Below are 22,348 nucleotides of genomic sequence, written 5' to 3'. Positions count from 1 at the left end.
TAACACAATACCACAGCTGGGGTGGCTTATGAACCACAGAAACTTATTTCTCACAGTTTCAGGTGCTGGGAAGTCCAAGGTCAGGGTTCCAGGATGGTCAGGTGCTAGTAAAAGCCCTCATCAGGGCTTCAGACAGCTGACTTCTCCCTGGGTCCTCATGCAGTGGAAAGGGTTAGAACTCTCTCCGGGCCTCTTTCCTAAGGCCACTAATCTCGTTCATGAGGGCTCTGCCCTCGTGACCTAACCGCTCCCCAAAGCCTCACTTCCTAACACCTTAGGCATTAGATTTTCAACACATGATTTTGGGGGGATACAAACATTCAGACTGTAACGAAGAGCAAGGATGCAAATCAAGTCCTTGGAGTCTAGGTCTCGAGGTTCCATGGGTACGAGTTACACCAGCAACAAGCCACACCTCGTGTGTCTGGGTGTCCTAGAACTTTTCTACAAACCTCAGTCGGTAAATATTCACCGTGCACACAATGGGCAGGCACCGTTCTAGGAACTGTGGAATCTGCAGCAAATGAGACAGACGGGGCCTATGCCTCTGTTATCTTTCCCCTAGCTTATTAAGTCCTTCACACACATCTCTTTGGTAGGTATTGTGTCTATTTGCATATAGAGCATGAAGAAATGACTTGAGACTCAGAGTGCTGGAAGAACCTGCTTGAGGCCACAGAGGTGGCTGAGCCAGGATCCCAGTTGAGCTCCCCTGATCCAACCCCACCCCTCACAGCTGCCTCCCCGTGGACAGGGAGGAAACACCTGCTCACCTGACTCCTCAAACTGCCTGCTGTGAGTGGCCCAGGAGTCCTGGAGCTGCAGCAGGCTGTCCTCCATGGCCTGGATGTCGGCATCAGGACAGTTGCACTCGGGGAAGGTGGGGCTGCACTTGCACCAACAGTCATTCTCCTTGCAGATGAGCTCGCCCTCCGAGCTGCAAGTGATGTAGCTGAGCGCCGCGGCCACAAAGCGCTCACGCAGGTACTCGGGTAGCAGCACCTGTAGGCCTAGGGAAAGATGTGTCAGGGGATGGCCAGGCAGAGCCCGTGGGCCCTCAGTTTCCCTCACCTGAGGCCGCAGGAGCCCCAGCTGGGCTTCTGCTGCCTTGTGCATCCAGGGCCCAAGAATGGTCACCCCAGGGCCTGATCCTGCTGAGCTGGTTGGGAGAGGGGGTTGCCACTGCCCCAGTGACAGATGGGGGAGGATCTGAAAATGCAAATGGGGAACATCAAAGCCCAAGGCTTAGTCGAACCCCTTATATCAGCCAAATTGAGAGCGTGCCTATCATATGAACAGGCTTATTGGCTACACATCAGCATTTCCAGGATGGAAACAGGAAGATGTTTCAGATAAAAGAAGAGCTTACAGCTCTCATGGGGGAGGAATCAAGCCTTGATGGGCTTTTTGCTTTGTCTCTGATAACCATCCTGTTTCTAGCTTCACTGAGATTAGCAGCAGGCATCCAGGATGCTACTGAATGCTGGTCCTCCTGGGCTCCACACCCCAGCCCTGGCGATGGGAGAGGCTGCCTGATTAGGAGGCAGGCTCGGCTACTGTGGGTACACGGAGACCAGGCATTACACCAAGCACTTTCCTTATACGATCGCAAATAATAGCTGTGGTCACATTTGTGGCTCTTATTGATGCGAACCTCCAAGCCAATGACCCAGTGACCTGTGCAAGGCATCAATCAGATCCTGTCCTTGTCCCATCATGACACACTGTGTAACGGACTGGCTGTCCCATTTCAATATGATGTAACTCTTGACAAGACTCGAAAGTAGGATATCGGTAGGTACCCCAAGATCGGTCAGGCCTGGATAGAGGCGAATGGCTCCCAGCTGTCTTCTAATTAGCCTCCTCCTACCTGGAATGTAATCCACGAAAGCTTCAGTTTTCCCACCCATCTGTAGTGGATATTAGTTCACCAGTGGCAGAGTATACTCCTCCTGGGCTTCAAGCCACACAGAGTGGCTGTGGGAAGCATATCAAGGGATAAATGAAGGACGGGCATGCCTTTGGACACAGCCTGAGCATGTTCAAGGTCAGACCTGCAGGAGGCTTGCCCAATAGGGACATTGTGAGATCCTGTGTCAGGAGAGTGAGGGACATGGGGGACTTCTGCATATGATGCATTCCCCCTTTCTCAAATGTCTTTCAGCGCTTTATTTTCACACCCTTGACCTTGTCCTTGGCAGGAAATCAGCCCAAAGTATGTATCCCCGTCTCAGCAGACCTCAAAATGTAAGTTAGAATTGAGCAGCAGTGGATGTGTGGTGCTCTTGTCTGAGGTTTCTCCCTCTGATTTTGAACTGCTCCAGGCTTTTCCTTTCTTGATGGGGTGCCTGCAGTGGCATGGACCGGTCTTCCCCAGGCTCCCCATCCAAGGCCCGCTTTCAGCACTCACCCCTCTGCAAGTCCATTCCTTCCACCCGCCTCATTGCCTCCCTCCTCCTCACCATAACATTTCCCATTGCGATAAAATAAGTGCCTGGAGCAATGTCTGCATGAGTGATGGGCTATAAAATTAAATGACATAAACTATTCCAGATGAACCACCAGACATTCTGAACTTCACTCATCGCTAATTTGCAGGCACAAACCCAGCCCATCTACGGACACGGGAGAAGAGGGATGCTAACTGTGTTCGGTGCCTCTCAGTAAAGGAATCTTTTACTCCTTTTGCTTATCTATTGCTTGATTCCTAAAAGCATGTATGGGTTGCATCCGGCTCAGGTTGCCTGGAATTTGTAATCATAGATCCTGGGTGAGGGCTATTGATTTTATAATGCAGGGGCAATAATATCTTAAGCAGAGTCCAGTTCAGTTAGGCCTTAAGAAAAACGAACTTTCCCCACTGCCAAACAGCTTGCTCTGAATCCGTGTGCATGCCAGGGGGACAGAGCAGGAGCTGAGCGCTGTCTTTTCTCCCAGCCTCCTGCCCTGGTGTATTTCCCTTTCCTTTTTGCCTTTCCTTCCTGTTTTCCTGTTTGCTGTTCTAGCTTCACCCGAGGATCCCATTCTTCCCTCACTTCCCTTGACTTTGATCTGCCGTGGAAAATTGCAGACTAATAGCAGAAAGCAGGGACCACGCTCAGAGTAACCAGTGGCCCCACAGTTTGTATAGCTGGGCTAGAGATGTGGCCCCATAACCATTCCGCAAAGGCCAGCTGCTCCCAGTGGGTTGTTAGGGGAAAGCGGAGGGTTTGGGGGCAACAGAGGAGACCACTGCACTAGGTCAGGGCATACAAGGATGGCTGCCTACTTTTGGTAGGGTAGTGACAGCATTCTTGGGTTGGGGTGTGAGCAATGTGTCTTGGGTTGGGGACAAAGTGCTTCAGATATTTTCGCAAAAGTACGATGGGAAGTTGTTAAATACAAGTCCCAGAAGTCCTGATGGTTCTTGTCTTTCAAAAGGTGGAGCAAATGGGTGGGACTTTTCCCTGCTCCCCGGTGATGTAAGTGCTTCCCAGGTGCCCGAGCAGCTTACCGAGCAGCTGCACCTTGTTCTCCGGACTCTGCACCAGGACCGAGCTGACCGAGTCCAGATTGTCGTAGTTGCTGCAGCCCAGAGGACCGGTCCTGGTCTCCGTGACCTGGAGAAGGCAGGGCAGAGCACGGGTTAGATGACAAGGAGAGACTTCCCCTTTGTCCTTCTTGTCTCCAGTCACCCAGGCTCCGTCGCCGTGACCTGTCTTTGACCGACCTCAGGAATGGTATGTGTCCCCCGACCCCTGGAACATAAAGCCACTTTTCTTCCTGGTCCTAAGACAGTGATGGTCAGTGGCGCCTGGCTGCAAGCAGCAGCTCTATGTAGGAGGAGCCTTTTGGAGGCAGCCCAAAATAAGTCTGTGTGTGGGAGGAGAAAAGTCAGCGTAGGCAGAGGATGCTGGACCTTCAAGCTGGATCCCCCCTCCCCTCCCCTGGAAGAAGACAGGAGACCAGATGTGGACGCTGTCAGCCTGCTGTGAGCCCAGCTGCAGCCTCTTACAGTGGTGCTCACATGCTTCAGGGGTCCCCAGGATGAAAAGCCCTAGAGAAATATGAGTTATGAGTATTATTAGTATTAAACATTTAAGGCCCACCTCAGCACTGAGAAGTCCTTAGAGAAAATCAGCCATGGGCTTACTGCATATTTTACCAAGTATATTAAATATACATAAAGTCTTATAGCCATGTAATATTCCAAAACAGCAGAGAGTCATTTTAAAATATTATAAAGTTGGCCTATCAGGTTTTCCCTGATGTTTAAAGTATAAGATGAAAAATGGGGAGCTTTAAAGGCACTGAAATAATTATGTAATAAGAATGATGGGGACCTGAGGCCCTTTCTTCTCCAGATCTCCGATGGCTTCGCCAACAATCAATCAACCAATCAACGAGTGTTTGTTGCGCGGCCACTGTTTCAATTCCCGGCAATTCATCAAACATTCATGGTGAGCTTCTCCCAGAGTTCTTCAAGGAAGTCCACCCTGATCCCTCTCGGCCCCTGTCCTGTCTCCACCGCCTTGGCCCTGCTGCGGGCATGCAGGCTGCCTTTTTCCCACCCTTTTCTGCAAGTATTTCATTCATTTCTCGGTCCTCTACACACCAAAGGCTTCATAAAGTAAGCTCACGTTAACCTTGCTTATTACCACGTTGTCCACAGCAATGAACACAGTGCTGGCACGTAGTAGGTACTCAGGAAACTGGGGAATGCATGAGTAATGGGTTTCAGACTTTGGGAGGAGGAGGGGCAGGCACTGCACCCTGCAGGAGATTACAGCCTGCAGGGAGACAGGGACACGTACAGCCGATTGACACACATCCAAGGCGAGCGGAAGCCATGTGTCATAACGAGTACGGAGGACAGCTCTAAACAGAGAGAAGACAAGGGAGGAAGTAGCAGAGAAGACACCCACTGAGCTGGTCTTTAAAGATAAGCAGGAAGTGGACAGGAACAGAAGGGAGGGAACAGGACTCTGAGAAAAGGAAGGGGCAGCATGATCTAAAACACATGGTTGTGAAAGAGTATTGTGCACGTGCCCAGCACTCCGCTGGTCACCATGGTGAATACCGAAGTGGCACACTTAAAGGGAATTGAGCAAGCTTAGGCTTAAATAGGAGTGTGCCTGTGTGTGTGTGTAAAATACAGTGGGGACAGAGATGGAGGAGATACTTGTAGGCTAAAGTAGTCAGAGAAGGCTTCATGGAAGAGGTGAGCCAGAAATGGGTCTTGAAGGATGAGTAGAGGTTGGACAGAACGGGGAGTGAATTGAGAGGAAAAGAGGTCACTGCGAAGACCAAGGGGCAGCAGTAGACATTACATGAGAAGCAGCAAGACTTAGTCTGAATGAAGAATGCGACCATGACCCTGACGGGGCCAGAACAACCTCTCTATGATTTCCCAAGCTCATCCTCCAAGGTAATCCTGTTTCACCTTCACGGAACTCTCTAAGTCTCACTACTCACCCTCCAAAGGAGGGACCCAAGGCTGGAGACGGTTGAGTGGCCGAGACAGGATCTTAACCTTCGAGTCCCCAGACCCCAGTCCAGTGCCCCTGTGTCTCCTGTGAGGGCACATCAGCAGACTGCAGAAAGTAAAGAGAGTGAACCCCTCTGGCTGACTTAAAAACAAATACTTCACACAGCCTATTTTAGTGATCTGCATTCTCCTCAGCATGTGAACCCGGGGCAAAACAAATTTGGTAGCCTTGAGATTATAGTATACTTATATTCTAAATGAAGAAACCAAGGCCAGACTCGGTTTACTGCCGAAAGGAGTGTATAGACGAGAGGGACGGTGTTTCCATGATCCCCGAATTCTGGCTGTTACCCTTGGCCTGTCTCCCTTGACAGGTGCGTGTAGGAGACCATCCGGCATGGCCCCAGCCCCCAGTGGCAAACATTTATTGCACAGTAACTTCCTAAAATCCATGCTAAACCTTCCAAGGATGAGTGTAACCGGTTCAACCACTTTTGCCCTTTTCATTTGCAAATATCCCTCTTCTGTGATGTGATTAGCGGCATTGGCTCCTTTGTTTTCTGTAAAAGGGAACCACCTAAGGCAACCTGTGCATAGTAAATGAGGACCATCAAGTAATGTGCGGAGAAACCCAATAAAGGCCGGTCAGGGCAAGGGCGGCTACTTTTGCTTCCCTTGAGAGAAAAGCCATGCTGTCCCTTTTCCTCCCCCGGACTCGGTAGTCCCTGTGAATGTCTCATTTCATCCATAATGACACAGACACTGGGGGCCAGTGTCCGCATCAGGTGGGCACTAGGGGCTGAATATGCCTCTGTATCGAGTGAGTGGGTGACTGGCGAGTCGTCAGACCGAGTGGGAAGGCTGAGCATCGCCTCTGTTGAGTGAAGTCTTCCTTATCTGTAATGGTGTGAGAATCCCTGTAAGGACCAGCCCACCTGTTCTGGAAAAGCCTGCCGATTTTGGAATGGACTGGCTGCTGTCAGGACGAGTTGATGGGCATGGCATTGGGGAGACCTGCTTGTCACCAGCTTCCCAGCAGCATGGGGCCCAGGCAGGGGAGAGCCACAACCCTTCCCTGGGAACAGGACGGCTCCCAAGGAGAACCGAGAACAGCCGCTGTCTCCTCCTCAGTCCCACCATGATCCCTGCCGCCCTGCTGCCCATCCATCTGCCTTCCCACCATCCTGTTAGCATTCTGGGGCTGCCTCTTGACGCTCTTTTCTGACCTTTACTTTGCTATCTCCAAAGGTCAGCTCCACAGGAGGACGATCCGTTAGGTAAGTCATTGAAAGAGTGTGAGTTGCTTCGCTTTATTAATCGTGGCACGAGGGTAGGAGTGAGAAGAGTCAGGGACCGTGATCCCCGCTCACTTCCTGAGAGGGAAGAGTCCAGGGAAGGGTCCAGGCCAGGCCTCCGTGAAGGAGAAGGCCCACCGGGTCCCACCAGATCCCGGCTCTTTTGCTCCTCCCACTGCCGTTCTGCTCTGAGCCCCCTCAATCCTCCTGGACAAGTGAGGAGGAGGAGGGAGCCTGCCGCAGAGGGTGCTCTTGCAGAGAGTACCTGGACATGGCCTTGGTAAGCAGGACGGCCTACGGTCCCCTTCCCCAAGGGGTGGAAGTCCCAGAGTCTCTCCCTGTGAGGTTGGTCCAGGGAACTGCGTGTCTTTCTCCGGAGAAGAGGCGGCGGCTCCCGAAGGTGATAAAGAGGCCCACTGAGGTGGCAGGGGACGCGGCTCACTCAGGCGCACATGTGTGCAGCGTGTCCCAGATAAGCTTTCAGAAAGGGAAAATAATTGTGTGCTAATTGGGCCTGTTGACAGAGACCAGCCTGCGGTCAGAGTGGCCTGATGGATCTCAGGTTCATTAGCACTCCAATTTTCTGTAAATACCAGATCCTGCGAACCCTGTTCCTTGGCCTCCTGTCCACACCCGTCCCCCCACCCCCACTGCCAACCCCGGTCCCTGATTTCCAACTGCTCTTGTCCTGCCTGGTGGGACACCGGTGGAGCTAAGGGCCATTGAATGGGCTTCCAATTATGAGCAACAGGGCCGCCCGGGAGAGCAGGGCTGACGCAGCGTGTGCTTGAAATACCTGCAAATTGACTCCCAGGCTGCGGCTGTGAGCAAGCCGGACAAGCCGCCTCGGGGTGCTTTGTGAGAACTGCTCCATTTTGCCATCTCGGGACCGCCCCCCCAGGCTTGTGTGTGGACCTTTGCACTCAGCGTGGGAGCATCCCGCCACCGAGTCCTTCCTTAGCCTTGGATTGAACAGAGGGGGAGCTCTGGCTGGGGAGCCGGCGCCTGCCCTGCTCCGTGACTCATCCCGGGGGCTCGGGGCAGCGTGGGTATGTGGTCAGCCCTCTGCAGTGTGGGGGGAGTTTTCCTGGGACCTGTATCATTTGGGGTCACCCCAGCTGAGAGCTGGGGGTAGTATTCACCATATTTATCAGCAGGTAGGACAGGGTGTGCCAAAGCCAGGTTCTGGAGGCCTTCCGGGGTGCCTTGGCCCTCCGGTTACTATCAAGGGGGCATCTGGGGGTGCCAGGGCAGGGATGAGATGGTTGGGGTAGCACCCAGGGGGGTTCAGTGAAGATGGTTTACCAGCTGGGATGGAATCGTGTTAATATTTCAGTAACTGTGTAGCCATGCCAACGAAGTGTAAGCCCTGGGTGTGGCTAAGTCGGGGAGTTTGGTGACACCTCAAGGTCAGAGAAATAGGCAACACCTGGGCCCAAACCTTCTCACTGGGGAAAGTTTGTTTCTCACTGAACCACGCAGCCCGCCATCACTGATCAAGTATTTCGTTTTGTGTCTCGCCGCACGCCAGACACTGCCAGGGGACCCAGGACTCTGGGCACCGCAAAATCTCTCCCACTCGAAGCAACCCTGCCGTGGTGGGCATGTGAACAGTTGCAGTGTGATGTGACGAGTCTAATACTAAAGTTGTGTGCTGATCGGGGTGTGCCTTGCCACAGCGGGTGGCGGCTGTGATCTCGCAGAGGAATGTGCTGGACAATCAGAGGGGGGTGGGGAAAGGAAGTAAGACTGCACCTGCCTAGAGAAACCAGCAACAGGCAGGTGTGCGGGAGGGTTTGTCCTTCACCGAGGCTGAGTTGGTGAGCAGTCCCTCACCCCCGGTCACTGCCAGCCAGAGGAGGGGCCATGCCGGAAGCCAGCTGAGCTACTGCTAAGGCATGCTCAGTATGGGAAGTCAGCAAGGGCGTGCTCTAGCCTCTTGGCCCCGGTGGTGTGTGCCTGTATGATGCTACCTGTGTTAGGGCGGAGGTGGTCTCTGGTGGAACGCCTTTCAGGCTGGGACAGAACAGGCAGGCCCACCTGGAAGGCGAGCAGAAGCCTGGGATGGGGTGCCAACACCTCCCTTTGCCCCTTAGTTTAGCAGTGGCCTTGGACAGATCCCACAGGTCTCTAGACCTCACTGAGTTACATGGAGGTGAGAAGTTGGAGGATTGACGATGGGAGAAAAATACTACAGGACCCTGCTTTCTCATGGTTCTCCGGGTTACATTCCATGGGGAGAGCCCGCTGTGCATTTCGACAAAGGAACTCCAGGTCCCTCGGCCCAGTGAAGGCTGAGTCGTCATCTCACATTTTGTGTGTAAATGGGGATGTTCCAAAAAGAGGCTTCCAAGGACGGTGGCCCTCTCTCGGGGAGAGGGGCAGCGGTGGCAGTCCTGGATAAATGTGTGCATGGGCACTATGATGGATGTGGTTTGGGGTGTCTGCCCACTGCTCACCCCACAACCTACAGACTTTGCAGAAGAGGTGAGTCCAGTCACCGTGGTTGACACTCTGTAGCCCCTGCCCTTTGTAGTAGACCAGGGTGGGCTCGGGAAGACGTTATTACTCCAGGGAATTTAGAACTATGATCCTGGGAGAAAAAAATGTAAAGGGGGCCTGTGAACATCTACAAAAATCAGAGTGAATAATGACCAAGCACCAGGAACTGAGGGTGTGGCAGTGAGCAAGAAAGTGGTCCCCACCCTGATGATATTGTTGAGAGAGAACACAGAAAAGCGATGTTCGGTCAGGGCTAGAAGCAACTGCGGAGCAAGGCAGAGCTGCATGTAAGGTGAACCCACAGGTATGCCGAAAAGTCTATTCTTCCCCTCCACTCATTGCAGATTTCAGCAGACGCTTGCGTGCTGCCATCTTTCTCAGCACCACCAGGCCTGTGTCGTTCTTGTTGATGTTAGCATCCTGTTGGTGATTGCATTAATCCCCTGGCCTCTCAGGTCCCTGGCCTTTTCATCTCGCCTCCTCACCTTGTCTTCCACTCCCATCGTAGCCACCCACACCCACCGCCATGGCCCAGAACCTGATTGTTTTTTCTTTGGCAGCTGCCCTCCCTCTATGATCTCATTATTAAGCATCACACACTTGTGCGTCCTCTGGTCTCTTCCCGCTAACAGGTCATCAGGCCTACCGAGGGTCAACAGTAATTTAAACTCGAATTGAGAAAACTCCTACTTAGACTCTTGATTTTGTCACCTGGCCAGCTTTTCACTTCCTGCCATGACTTAATGCTCTCAAATTCCTCGGTCCCTCACTGTAATCACTGTTTTCTCCACACTCCCAGTTCCCTTGCATCTTTCTTCCTTCATCTTGTACATGCGCACATACCTTAGTTAAATCCAGCTCCCCGTCCATTCCGTGATGCCTGGCTGAACATGAAGTGCCAGATGCAGCTGACACAGCCCACAACTGCTGACTGGTCCCATGCCACCATGATGACCTTGAGTCCCAAATGGGCCCCCAATGCTGCCTGACCACCCCCTACATTTATCTCGTTGAGGGAGATACCGAAGTCCCATTCTCTGGAAAGACCATTTCATGCATTCTTTCCTCAACAGTTCCTATTCCTTTTAGCCAAGAACTTTGCTTCTTGTTTCATGAAGGAAATGAAATCAATCAGAAGCAAACACCCATACCCCCCTCACCACATCTTCCATCCTGCTGCATTTGCCCTTGTACTTGCCCTTGTGTGCTTTGTATCACCTCCTGTCACAAGGGATGTGGTGCGCATGCTCCTGCTTGTGATCTACCCCTCCACCCATGCATGGAGTATCAACTTCTCTCATCGACCCAATCGCTCCTACAGTTATCTTCTGTCTCTCTTGCACCATTACTCTCTCCCTCTCTACTGAATCATTTCAATTGACATACCAATATTCTCGACTACCTCTTATCTGTAACTCAAAAACGCACCCTCCTCAACCCCACGTCACTCTCTAGCTACCATCCATTTCCCATTTGTCTTTATGGCAAAATCCTAAAGCGTCGTCTCTACTCCTCTGATTCCATCCTTTGCCTTCTCGCTTGATCTGTCTCCGTTCAGCCTTTTGTACCTTCCTGCCACTGACACTGGTCTTATCCAGGCTCCTAACTACCTCCATGTGCCAAGTTGAAGGTCAGTTCTCAATCTGACTGCTCAACAGCATTTAGCCTGGTTGCCCGCTCTTTCTTCCGGGACATACTTTCTCCACATGGCTCCGTGGGCTGCTCTGGTGCTCCTCATGCCTTTCTGCTTTGTCTCAGCCTCCTTGGTCAGATCTGCCTCTGCTTCCCCATTTCCAAACACGTATGTGCTTCACACACAGCTCAGCCCTAGGGACGCCTTACCAGCGATGTTCACTCTGCCAGTGGTCTCTTTGCATCCTTTCCCCTAGCTTTAAATACCAGCTGTGCTTGTGTATATATTTGTATGCCCAATTTATATCTCCAATCATGACCTTTTGAAATGCTGGTGTTCCTATCCAACTGCCTGTTAGATATCTCTACTTGGATGTCTAATAGAAATGTCAAGTTCAATATGTCAAAAATCAAACACTTAATTCACTCCTTTCAGATCTGCGCCTCCCCCAGTGTGGATGGAATCTTTGCAGATGGAATCCCTGTCCTTCCAGTGGCTGAGGCCGAAAGTCTTGCTGATGGTCTTGACTTCTTTCTTCCAATTCACTAGTAATCCTGCAGGCTCTAGCAGCAAATGTGTTCTGAATCCACTCACTTCTCACTGTCTCTCTACAGCCAGCTTCATCCCAGCAAGCCGCCCTTATTTCTCACCCCGACCACTGCAGTAGTCACTAATCGGTGATGTCCCCATGATCTGGCCGCGGCAACTGCTGTCGCCTCATCTCCCACTTCACCCCACTTTGAGTCACCGCAGACGGCATTCCTGATCCCACCAAGAACACTCCCGATTTAGGGCAATTGCGTTTGCTCTTCCCTGTGCCCAGAAGGCTCTTGCTCAAGATGTGGCTTTACTCCATCACTTAATTCAAATCTCTGCTTTGATGACCTTCCTTCAGACAGGTGTTCCCTAAAGCACCGGGTCTCTGTCACCCTCTTCCCCCTGGTTTCCTGCCTTCTTACCATTAATCTCCCCTGACATGGCATATTCACTTAATTATGTCTCCACTACTAGAATTTAAGCTTCATGAGGCCATGGAATTAAAATATTTTGTATACTCTTGGATTCTGAGTACGCAGAACAGTGCCTGACACATAGTAAGTGTTCAAAATATTCATTGAATAAAACAGAATCTCCTTGTGAATTTTGGGTAGGATAAAGGTAGGCTATTAGAAGAGACTGACCCTTACTTGGCAACCTAGCTTTATAGTTAGAATTTTAAAAATCAAGTATCTTTACTAGTCTTCTCTTTTTTAAAACAATATGAACTTTCCTGGAACCCTCCTAGATGTAAGAGACAATGGGATGAAGGTTGTAGTTACAGGAATACAGATCTTTTGCAAACACATACGATCATATCACTCCTTTGCTTAAAGCTCTCTGGTCGTTTTCCATTGTACTTGGACATATTTTAACGTCCTTTATCACGGCCGTGTAATCCTGCTCCAGCTACTTCCCAGCCTCTTCTTGTGGCAGCGCCTTTGCTGTCCACCTCGCTGTCACAGCAGTCCTCTCTGTTCCACCAAGACACCCAGCTGGTTCCTGCCTCAGGGCCTTAGCACTTGCTGTTCCCTCTAGCTGAACATTCTTCCCTCAGATCTACACACGGCAGGCTTTTTTTTTCCTCATTCAAATCCCAGCCTCGAAACCCAAACCCGAGGTGCCCTCCCCTTATCAGTCCGGTGAACATGGTCTGTTCTCTTCTCTCGCCCCAGGAAATCTGTACCTGTGACTCTGCCTTTTCTTTCCATCATTACCTGAACTTCCTTTGTTGATGTTTCATTATCATTTCTACCCCTTACTGGAATGTATCTAGAACGTAGGGACCTTGTCTGCCATTCTCTAGTCTCTTGGCTGGAGTCGGCCTAAGAGCAGATGCCCCCGTGACTGTTGGCTGCTGAATGAAGACCTGGACCCTGTGTAGGGCTGGTTGTGCCTCCATCAGCAGGCAGGTGCTCCGCCCCCTCCCATCAGTCAGGCCCAGCTGACTTGGAGCTGGCTGAGACTCCCGCCTCCCCCTTCGGTTCCCTTGCTGCCCCCCACCCCCGCCCCTCCGCCTCAGCGCCTGTGGGGCCCTCACCTTGATGGCCCCCGTGGCGATCTGGATGTGGTGCAGCCTCCGCAGAGTACTCTCCCTGTCGATGAAGTAGGAGGCCGCCAGCTGGTGCAGGGTCTCCAGGGACACCGCCGAGCTGTTCCCACCGCCCCCGGCTGTCGGGGCACTTCCCGCTGCCTCTGCCTTTCGGCTCAGTTTCCGCTTGTCCACAAAAATGGTCAGGGACTCTTCTCCTAGAGCAAACAACATGGGTTCGTCGGTGCGGCCTTCTGCTCCCTTATTCCCTACATGTAAGAACACGGCCAGGAGAGACGGAGCGAAGAAGGAGCCCATCACCCCCGTGGAAGGCCTCGTCCCCGCCCTGTACCATCTTCAGAAACATCTCACCAGGCCATGTCACGGCACAGCCGCCAGCCCTGCCCGGGAGGCCCTCCTCCCTTTCCTCAGCTCTGCGTGTCTCCCCCAAGCTCCTTCCCCTCGCATCCAGCTTATCCACTTCACATCTTCTATTGATCTCTAGCTCAGGCAATCTACCTCCATGGGAGAGGAGAAATTCTTCCTCTCCGGTTGTTTATGAGAAGCTGCCATGGATATTGCTGCTCCCTGCAAAAGGGCAAAGGCCCTGAAGCTCAAGGCCCCTGCTCCCCATCAAACACTCAACACCTACCGCGTGCAGCAGCGCCCCTGAACCCTGGGAGAGCACCTTTGTGTCCATCAGACAGTGAGCTAAATGTTATAGTAAGTCCTGCTTTCTTCTTCCCAGGGCACAGAGAGCTCTGCCTCTTCCGAGCTTCTGATTCTGCCCTGGATCCTAGCCAAGGGTGCACCATCCCCACCCCCACCCTGGCCTCCATCCAGCCCACAGTCATTAGAATTGGTTTGTCTGGTTCCTGGTCTTTATAGAGAGGAAGCAGGGGGCAAAGACTCAACAGACATTTACTTCTCTGCCCAGGGGTGTGACAACTGTCACCACAGCAAGTGGTGGGATGGGGAGAAGCTTTGGGGTAAAATCGCTCAGTCAGGAGAAAACTGGGAGCACCCCCTACCGGCAAGGGCTTAGCAGGAGTCTCTGTGTCCCCAAATGTCTTTATTCCACAACCCATTTGCAGGAGGATGCTGATAAGCAAACAGCAATGTTCTGAAGTGAATTTGGATGTTAAGAACTATACTATTCTCAAAGGCGCCAGAAAGAAAACATTTCTCAGGCAATTAGAGGCCAGAAAAAAAAACACAAAGGACCCAGGAAGACTACTGAAGCTATCCTCAGAGGACTTTCAAGCTATTTTCCACAACCTGGCAATCCATTCCTGCCGGATCTCGATGTTACTTACCTCCAAGGGTGGCGGAAAGCAAGAAGTGAGTGCCATACTTTTTGATCAGGTTTTCAGTGACCTGTTGCAGGTTGGGTCTCCTTCCCAGGAGGCGGATGTTCCGGATGAACTCTGGGGCAAGAGGCAATGGCAAACTGAAGAAGTCCTTCCTCTCCAAGGCCAAGTCGTTCACTTTCCAACGGGCAAACTCCCTGGGGGAAGAGTCAAAGGATGAGGAAGCACTCCCTGTGTTTTGAAACAAGAGGCGTAAAATCTGCAGTAGGTCATGTTCTTCCTCCCCTGGCACCCTCTCATCTCCTCTCAGCCCACAGCTCTGCAGACGGAGGCAGCCACTGCTGAAAAGAGGTCCTTTGGCTCCCCCCGCCCCCGCCCCCGGCTTCTCATTCCCCGGCTGTGGGAAAGCCCTGTCTCGGCTGGCCTCCATCACAACTTACTCTCATGACCTTTCTCATTGGAGAGGAGCCGGCAGCTCCTTCGTACGAAGGGGACCATGGCAGTGGCAAAGCAGGGGAAACAAAGAAGGGAGACACTGCATGGTGGTTTGCAGAGGTGGGCGCTAGTCCCAGCTGGCCCCATGCAGGTGACTCGCATCACCTGCCTGGCCTCAGTTACCCATCTGTAAAGTCAGATTTTGGTCCAGAACAATGGTTCTCAAACATTTCGGTGTTGGAACCCCTTCACACTCTTCAGATTGACTGAGTCCTCCAGAACAGGGTGGGACGAAAGCAGCTTCACAGCTGTTCATATGGAAATTAATATATAATAATAATTTAAGAATAAACTCTTGTGTTTCACGCACTCATGACCGTAAACCAGTTTTGCCCCACCCTGTGTTTGTGTGGATTACATCTATTGATAATTGCCATTTTAGAAATTAAAACTGAGGAAAGTCGTTCATGAGATATTTCATGTAAAGGTAATAGCAGTAAATCCATTATGTGTGACGTAAGTAACATATTTTATGACAGTAACTGCACGTTCTGAGACAAACTGATTTGGCGAGAAGAGTGGCGTTGCCACATTTTTGCAAATCTCTTCAGTATCTTGATGGGCAGGTGAGAGCTGCATCCTTGCATTTGCTTCTGCATCCAACCTGCTGTGATAATCGTGGATATTCTGCTATGGTACCACACTAAGCCCAAGAAGCGTAGTTCCTTAGAGGTTAGTTCCCACGTGCAATCTGAGACCATGTCAATGAACCTCTCATACTCTGTTATGTGTGAATCCAGCGTTCCACACTACTTCAAGTAGATCTTTCTACCCTTCATATTTTGTAACATCATGCATTAGTCATCTGGAAAATATGGGAACACTGAGTTATTCAGATCTTCCACATTTTGACACTTTTCATTATATAACATCAAAACATTATACTCGTTAACATTACCACCAATCTCATCAGAAAAGTCTTTAAATATTGGGAAGCTGTCAAGCTTACAATGACAAATAGGAGTTCTCCAAAATTCTCATTTTTTCCTTGAAAGCTTAAATTGTATCATTGGTAATAAATACTGTCAGTTGTTTTCCTTAAAGAAGCAGGCTTATTGCATTCTTTCTTCTTTTTTTTTTTTTTGCAAAATGTCTGCCAAACACTAAAGTATAAATAACCATAGTTTGTCTGTTGGTTGTCAAGAAAAAATTTGTTCCATAAAGAAAGTGGCTAGTTCAGCTCACAACATCGTTACAAAAGTACTTTTTCCTGGAGTGACATTCTTAGTAGCCTCAGACATGCATTGTGTGTGCTTCCCATTTTATCACATAGAAGATTCAAAAGATAGCCCCGGCTGGCTTGGCTCGGTGGGTTGAGTTGCCAGCCTGCAAACCAAGGGGGCACTGGTTCAATTCCTGGTCAGGGCACATGCCTGGGTTGTGGGCCAGGTCCCTGTTTGGGTCCATGTCAGGGGCAATTGATGTTTCTTTCCCTCTCTCCTTCCCTTTGCCTCTCTCTAGAATTGAAGTTATTTTTTTAAAAGATTAAAAAGATATGTACTTAAGGCTCGGGATCTAATAAAGTTAATCAATTTTACTGCTTCCAGGACATCCTTACATAAAACCAGTGTACGTGTGTGTGTGTGTGTCTTTAGGTTCGAGTGTGTGATGATGAGGAACACACTAGTGTCATTTGCTGGGATGGCCTTTCTTCACACTGAGATGCCAGAGGTTTTATTTGCCATTGCTTTTGGATTTCAGTGCCAGTGTCAACATGGACATCCCCAAAACAACTCAGAGGGCTCACATTATGAGAATTCTATTCTCGAGGACACCAAAGTGCCTTTCCAGTTCCATCCAGAACTTTCGTCTTCATCCCTAGTTCCTCACTGAATTGTTTATATTTTAAAAGAGATCAATTTCCAAGGGGAATTCCTGTCATCCTTGGGGATGAAAATGTAAAGGATCCTATGCATTTGTAAGAAGGAATTTCCTCTTAAATTCCACTAGTAAGGACCAGCTCCGCTGCCTGGAGAAACGACAAAAGTCAGGTCTTCTCCATGGTAACATCCACCTCAGCTCTTCTCACTGTGGCAGGGCTGGGCCTTGGTCCAACCCCCCCCCCCCATCCATGAAGTACAAAAGGCAGGGCTGCAGAAGACTAAAATAATTCCAAATAGAGAAATAAAAACCCGTACCCAAATTGAGGCTCTAGAATCCCCACAGGCTAAATCTAGAGACCAAGGCAGAGAGGAGAGGCATCTGCCAAACCTGACCCGGGAAACCAACCAAAAGGGGGGACTAAGTCTTTTCAAGTTCTTGCTGTGAGGTTTTATTGATCTGAGCAGACAAGTTCGTAGTAATACATTATTGTTTATTTCCTTTGTGCATCAAATGCTACACTTTGGTAAAAGTATAGANAAATAATTCCAAATAGAGAAATAAAAACCCGTACCCAAATTGAGGCTCTAGAATCCCCACAGGCTAAATCTAGAGACCAAGGCAGAGAGGAGAGGCATCTGCCAAACCTGACCCGGGAAACCAACCAAAAGGGGGGACTAAGTCTTTTCAAGTTCTTGCTGTGAGGTTTTATTGATCTGAGCAGACAAGTTCGTAGTAATACATTATCGTTTATTTCCTTTGTGCATCAAATGCTACACTTTGGTAAAAGTATAGGGTATCTGTCAAAAGTGTTTTCTATTCCAAATCCCACCACCCCGCAAAGAACAGTTTCTTGATCTCATTTCTAATTGGCTGGGTGGCGAATAAAAAGACATAGAGTAGCTTAATGGATTAAAGAAAAAAAACAAGACACAATTATGCACTGCCTACAAGAGACTCACTTCAGCTTTAAGGGCACTTATACTGAAAGTGAAAGAATGGAAAAAGATAGTCATGCAAATGGACACCAAAAAAAAAAAAGAAAAAGCTAGGGAACCTATACTTACACCAGACAAAATAGATTTTAAGCCAAAGACTAACAAGAAACAGAAAAGATTATTATATAATGATAAAGATATCAATTCACTGATGAAGTATAATATTTGTAAATATGTATGCACTCAACACAGAAGCAACAATATATATATATATATTGTTATATATATATGTAGCAACTATTAATAGGTCTAAAGGGAGAAATAGCAATACTGTCATAGAAGGGGACTGCAATACCACACTTTAAACAATGAATATATCATCCAGACAGAAAATTAGCAAAGAAGCATGGGACTAGATGGACTAAACATACTTACAGACCACTCCACCCCCCAACAGCAGCAAAATACACATTCTTCTCAAGTGCACATGGAACATTCTCCAGGAAACATTATATATTAGGCCACAAAACAAATCTTAATATATTTAAGAAAACTGAAACCTCATCATGTATCTTTTATGACTATAATGCTATGGAATTAGAAATCAATTACAGTAAGAACACTGGAAAAATTACAAATTTGTGGAGATTAAACAATATGCTCCTGAACAATCAAAGGAGAAATACGTGCCCACATATATACATATATATATATATATATATATATACATACATAAAATGAGGCAAATGAAAATTAAACACAAATACAAAAACTATAGGATGCAGTGAAAGTAGCTCTAAGAGGAAAGTTTGTAGGAATAAATGGCTATGTTAAAAAAAAAGGATCTCAAATAAGCAACCTAACTTCCAAGAACTAGAAAAGAACAAACCAAGCCCAAAGTTAGCAGAAGGAAGAGAAGAAAGATCAGAGTAGAAATGAAAGACATAGAGCTTGAAAAATCAGAATAAATCAATAAAACTAAAAGCTGGTGGGGGGGGTTGAAAAAAGAGAGTAGGCAAATTGTTAGCTGAACTAACCATGAAAAAAAGAAATACTACTCAAATAAATAATATTAGAAATGAAAGAGGAGGCATTACAACAGATACCACACAAAGACAAAGATCACAAGATGCTACTATAGCAATCATACGCCAACAAATTGGAGAACTTAGAAGAAATGTGTAAATTCTTAGAAACACATGCCCACACTGAATTATGAAGAAATCACAAATCTGAACAGACCAATTACTAGCAAGGAGATTGAATTGGTAATCAAAAATCTCCCAACAAACAAAAGTCCGGGACCAGATGGCCTCCCTGGTGAATTCTACCAAAAACATAAAGAATTGATAATACCAATCTTGCTTAAACTATTCAAAAAATAAAAATAAAGAAAAGGAGGGGAAAGCTGCCAATTCATTTTACAAAGCCAGCATTACTTTGATACCACAACCAGACAAGGACACTATGAAAATAAGCCAGGTGTTGAAGGACAAATACCATATGATCTCACCTTTAACAGGAAGCTAAACAACAAAACAAACAAGCAAGCAAAATATAACAAAAAATACTGAAATAGAGAACAGGGGGACAGCAACCAGAGGGGAGAGGGGAGGGAATTTCGGGAGAAATAGGGGAGGGATTTAGAGGAACAAATATAAAAGATACATGGACAACAACTAAGAAGGGTGGAAATGGGAGGGACGGGGGGAGCATGGGGGGGTGGGATGGGATGGGAGTAATAGACAGAAAACGGTACTTGAAAAATAATAAATTCAAAAAAAGAAAGAAAGAAAATTACAGGCCAATATCCTGATAACATAGATGCAAAAATTCTCAACAAAATATTAGCAAACTGAATTCAACAGCACATTAAAAGGATCATGCACCGTGATCAAATGGGATTTATTCCAGGAATGAAAGGATAGTTTAACATGCACAAATCAATTAATGTGATATACCACATTAACAAAGTTAAAGATCATGTGATTATCTCAATAGAGGCAGAAAAAGCATTTGACAAAATTCAACATCCATTTATGATTTTAAAAACTCAATGAAGTTAGTATAGAAAGAACACACCTCAACATAATAAAGGCCATATATGACTAACACACGGTTAACATCAAAACTGCAGGATAAAAAAATCTTTGTATAAAAATTTGTTACATTTCTATAAATGAGTAATAAAATATCAAAAAGAAATTAAGAAGACAATCTCATTTATAATTAGATTAAAAACAGTAAAATACCTAGGAATAAATTTGACCAAGGAGGTGAAAGATCTGTATACTGAAAACTGTAAAACATTTATAACAGAAAATGAAGAAGATACAAATAAATGGAAAGATATTTCATGCTCATGGATTGAAAGAATCAATATTGTTAAAATGTCTATACTACCCAAAGCAATCTACAGATTCATTTCAATCTCTATAAGAAATCCAATGGCATAATTTTTCATAAAATTTAAAAAATCTCAAACTTTCTGTGGAACCACAAAAGCCCATAATAGACAAACAAATCTGGAGAAAGAACAACAAAATTGGATGCATCACATTTCTTGATTTCAAACTATGTTACAAAACTATAGTAATCAAAACAGTATAGTCTTGGCATAAAAACAGACACATAGTTGAATGGAGCAGAATAGAGAACCTAGGAATAAGCCCACACAAATATGGCTAATTAATTAATGAAAAACAAACCAAGACTATACAATGAGGAAAGAGTAGTCCCTTCAATAAATAGTTTTAAGAAAACTGGATAACCACATGCAAAGAATGAAATTAGACCTCTGTCTTACACCGTACACAAAAATCAGCTGGAAATAGATTCAAGACTCAAACTCAATGTCTGAAATCCTTAAACTTGTAGAAGAAAATAGAAGCTATAAGCTCCTTGACCTTGGTCTTAGCGATAATCTATTTTTAATCTGACACCAAATCCAGCCTCCCTGCTTTGTCGTCGGCCACTTCTGTACTTCATTGACTAATAAAGCATTTCTAGCTTAGACTCTTATCACTTAGGATTTATAGCATTTAGATTGTTAGAGGGGGGAAAAGGCAGCTGTTCTTCCATTTCCTATGTTTTCCCACAATGGTCAAAGCCCCTCACTAAAAGGAAAGGCCACCTTGCCATAGAGGTGACTCCCACTTGAATGAAACCTAGCAAACAAAAATCAGTGGTCACATTGCTTTTACTCGGTCACTTCGTTCAGGACTGCGGAACAAGACCTCCTCCGAGAAACTTTCCCTGATCGTCCCATCCGAAAGAGCACCCTCTCACCCTCTGTCCACCACGCTCTGCTTTAGGCATCTTCTAGCACTTGTCCCTGCCTGACATAATATATCTTTTCATTCTCTTCCTCTCTCACCAGAACATATGCTGTATGAGGATGGGTTTGATTCTTTCTGTCTTACTCAGTGGCAATAGAACAACACTAGATGTGCAGTATATTTTTGTTGAGTGATTTCATGACTCATTTATTTTATTTATTTAAACTAAAGTCATTTATTTTATGCCATGGCTTTGCACATCTTTTAGTTGTTAGCAAATTATTGAGAATTGATTTCTAAAAGTTACAGAAAGAGAATGCGTAGACACAACCACCAATTAGTGACTGATCTAAAGTGAAAGGAAAGCCTTGTACCCGTGTATGCATATCAGTGAGAAAATGAGATTCGATGTATGAGTAGGTAACTTACAACACATAATTTTGTGCAGTTTAATACATATGTAAGTCAAGATACTGATGGCATTTTCTCGTTCTTTACCTAAACTGAGTCTGGGTCCTCTTTCACTGTCTTTAGTGAACAGGGACAACTTCCCGTGACTGTCCACGGTCCAAGTCCATGAGGACCGAGCTATCATTTATCTCCGCTGTGCTTGCCGCCCAGTGGCAGTGACTGGTGGCCCCAGCCCTCTACAAAGGGTCTAACAGCGTCTGCCATAGTCCCGGGGTTATTTAAAGGTCCCTCAAAGGAGCAACAGTCTTGGAGTTTCACACTTGTCTTTAGTCTTCATCTTCCTTCATCCAACATCATACTTGGAAAATCATGCATTTTATCCAAACCTAAGAGTTCTGAATATACCTTCCTTACATGAAGAGGATCTTGGAGCTCAGAGAACTAAGTAATTTGCCTGACGTCACACAGCTACCAAGAGGGAAATCTGGACTGTTAGAATCAGAAGAAACATGTGGGTGCTATTTGCCTATTTTAGTTCACATTATCATGTCCATTGAACATTCTCTTTATGGGATGCACTGGGACCCAGGAGCAAGGCTGCTCAGCCACGAGGAAACCAGCCCAGGGAGTCCTGCAACCCAGACCTTGCCCAGCTGCCCCAACGGCCGAGGGCATCAGGCTGTGGACACGCCCACCCTCTGTCTGCCGCAGGAGCAGCGTCAGCCAGCACACCAGTTGGGAAGATGTACTTCAATCCCCTTAGGTCATGGGAAAACCGTGAAACAGAGAGGGGAGTGGTTTGCCTAAAGCAACATAACCAGTTGGTACTAGAATCAGAACAGTCAGCACTGCACAGAACTCCCCCACTGCTGTGGACAACAACTGTGATGGTGGTGACAATAGCAACAGTGAGACCCAAAGAGTTAAGAAAGTCACTTGCACTCCACCCAGCAAGGTCAACCTCAGACTGCTGTTTCGAGAACACTGTTTTCCTGTGTGGTGTGTTTTATTGCATTCTAATTTTAATGTTTACTATCTTCCAACAGAAATATTTTCGTTGCCTACAACATTTCATTCTTTTAATTATCTATACAAAACACGAGTTTACTGTGTTTCAAAAACACAGTGCA

General features: G+C 47.4%; 1 protein-coding gene across 1 annotated transcript in view; it reads right to left on the bottom strand.

The window, feature by feature from the left end:
* BRINP2 (BMP/retinoic acid inducible neural specific 2) overlaps positions 1 to 22,348 on the bottom strand; it is a 90,549-nt gene that overhangs the window by 5,497 nt on the left and 62,704 nt on the right. Inside the window, exons 3-6 of the mRNA XM_037035126.1 lie at positions 14,282 to 14,472; positions 12,975 to 13,183; positions 3,494 to 3,599; positions 774 to 1,010 (exon numbers count right to left, since the gene is read on the bottom strand). Coding sequence (XP_036891021.1) covers positions 774 to 1,010; positions 3,494 to 3,599; positions 12,975 to 13,183; positions 14,282 to 14,472 — 743 coding nt within the window. The remainder of the gene's footprint in view (positions 1 to 773; positions 1,011 to 3,493; positions 3,600 to 12,974; positions 13,184 to 14,281; positions 14,473 to 22,348) is intronic.

This window comes from Sturnira hondurensis, unplaced genomic scaffold (genome assembly GCF_014824575.4).
Source record: "Sturnira hondurensis isolate 20B ecotype Veracruz unplaced genomic scaffold, ASM1482457v3 Scaffold0022215, whole genome shotgun sequence".
Taxonomy (NCBI): Eukaryota; Metazoa; Chordata; class Mammalia; order Chiroptera; family Phyllostomidae; genus Sturnira; species Sturnira hondurensis.
The sequence above is the reverse complement of the archived record's forward strand: the minus strand, read 5'-3'. Positions and strand labels throughout refer to the sequence as shown.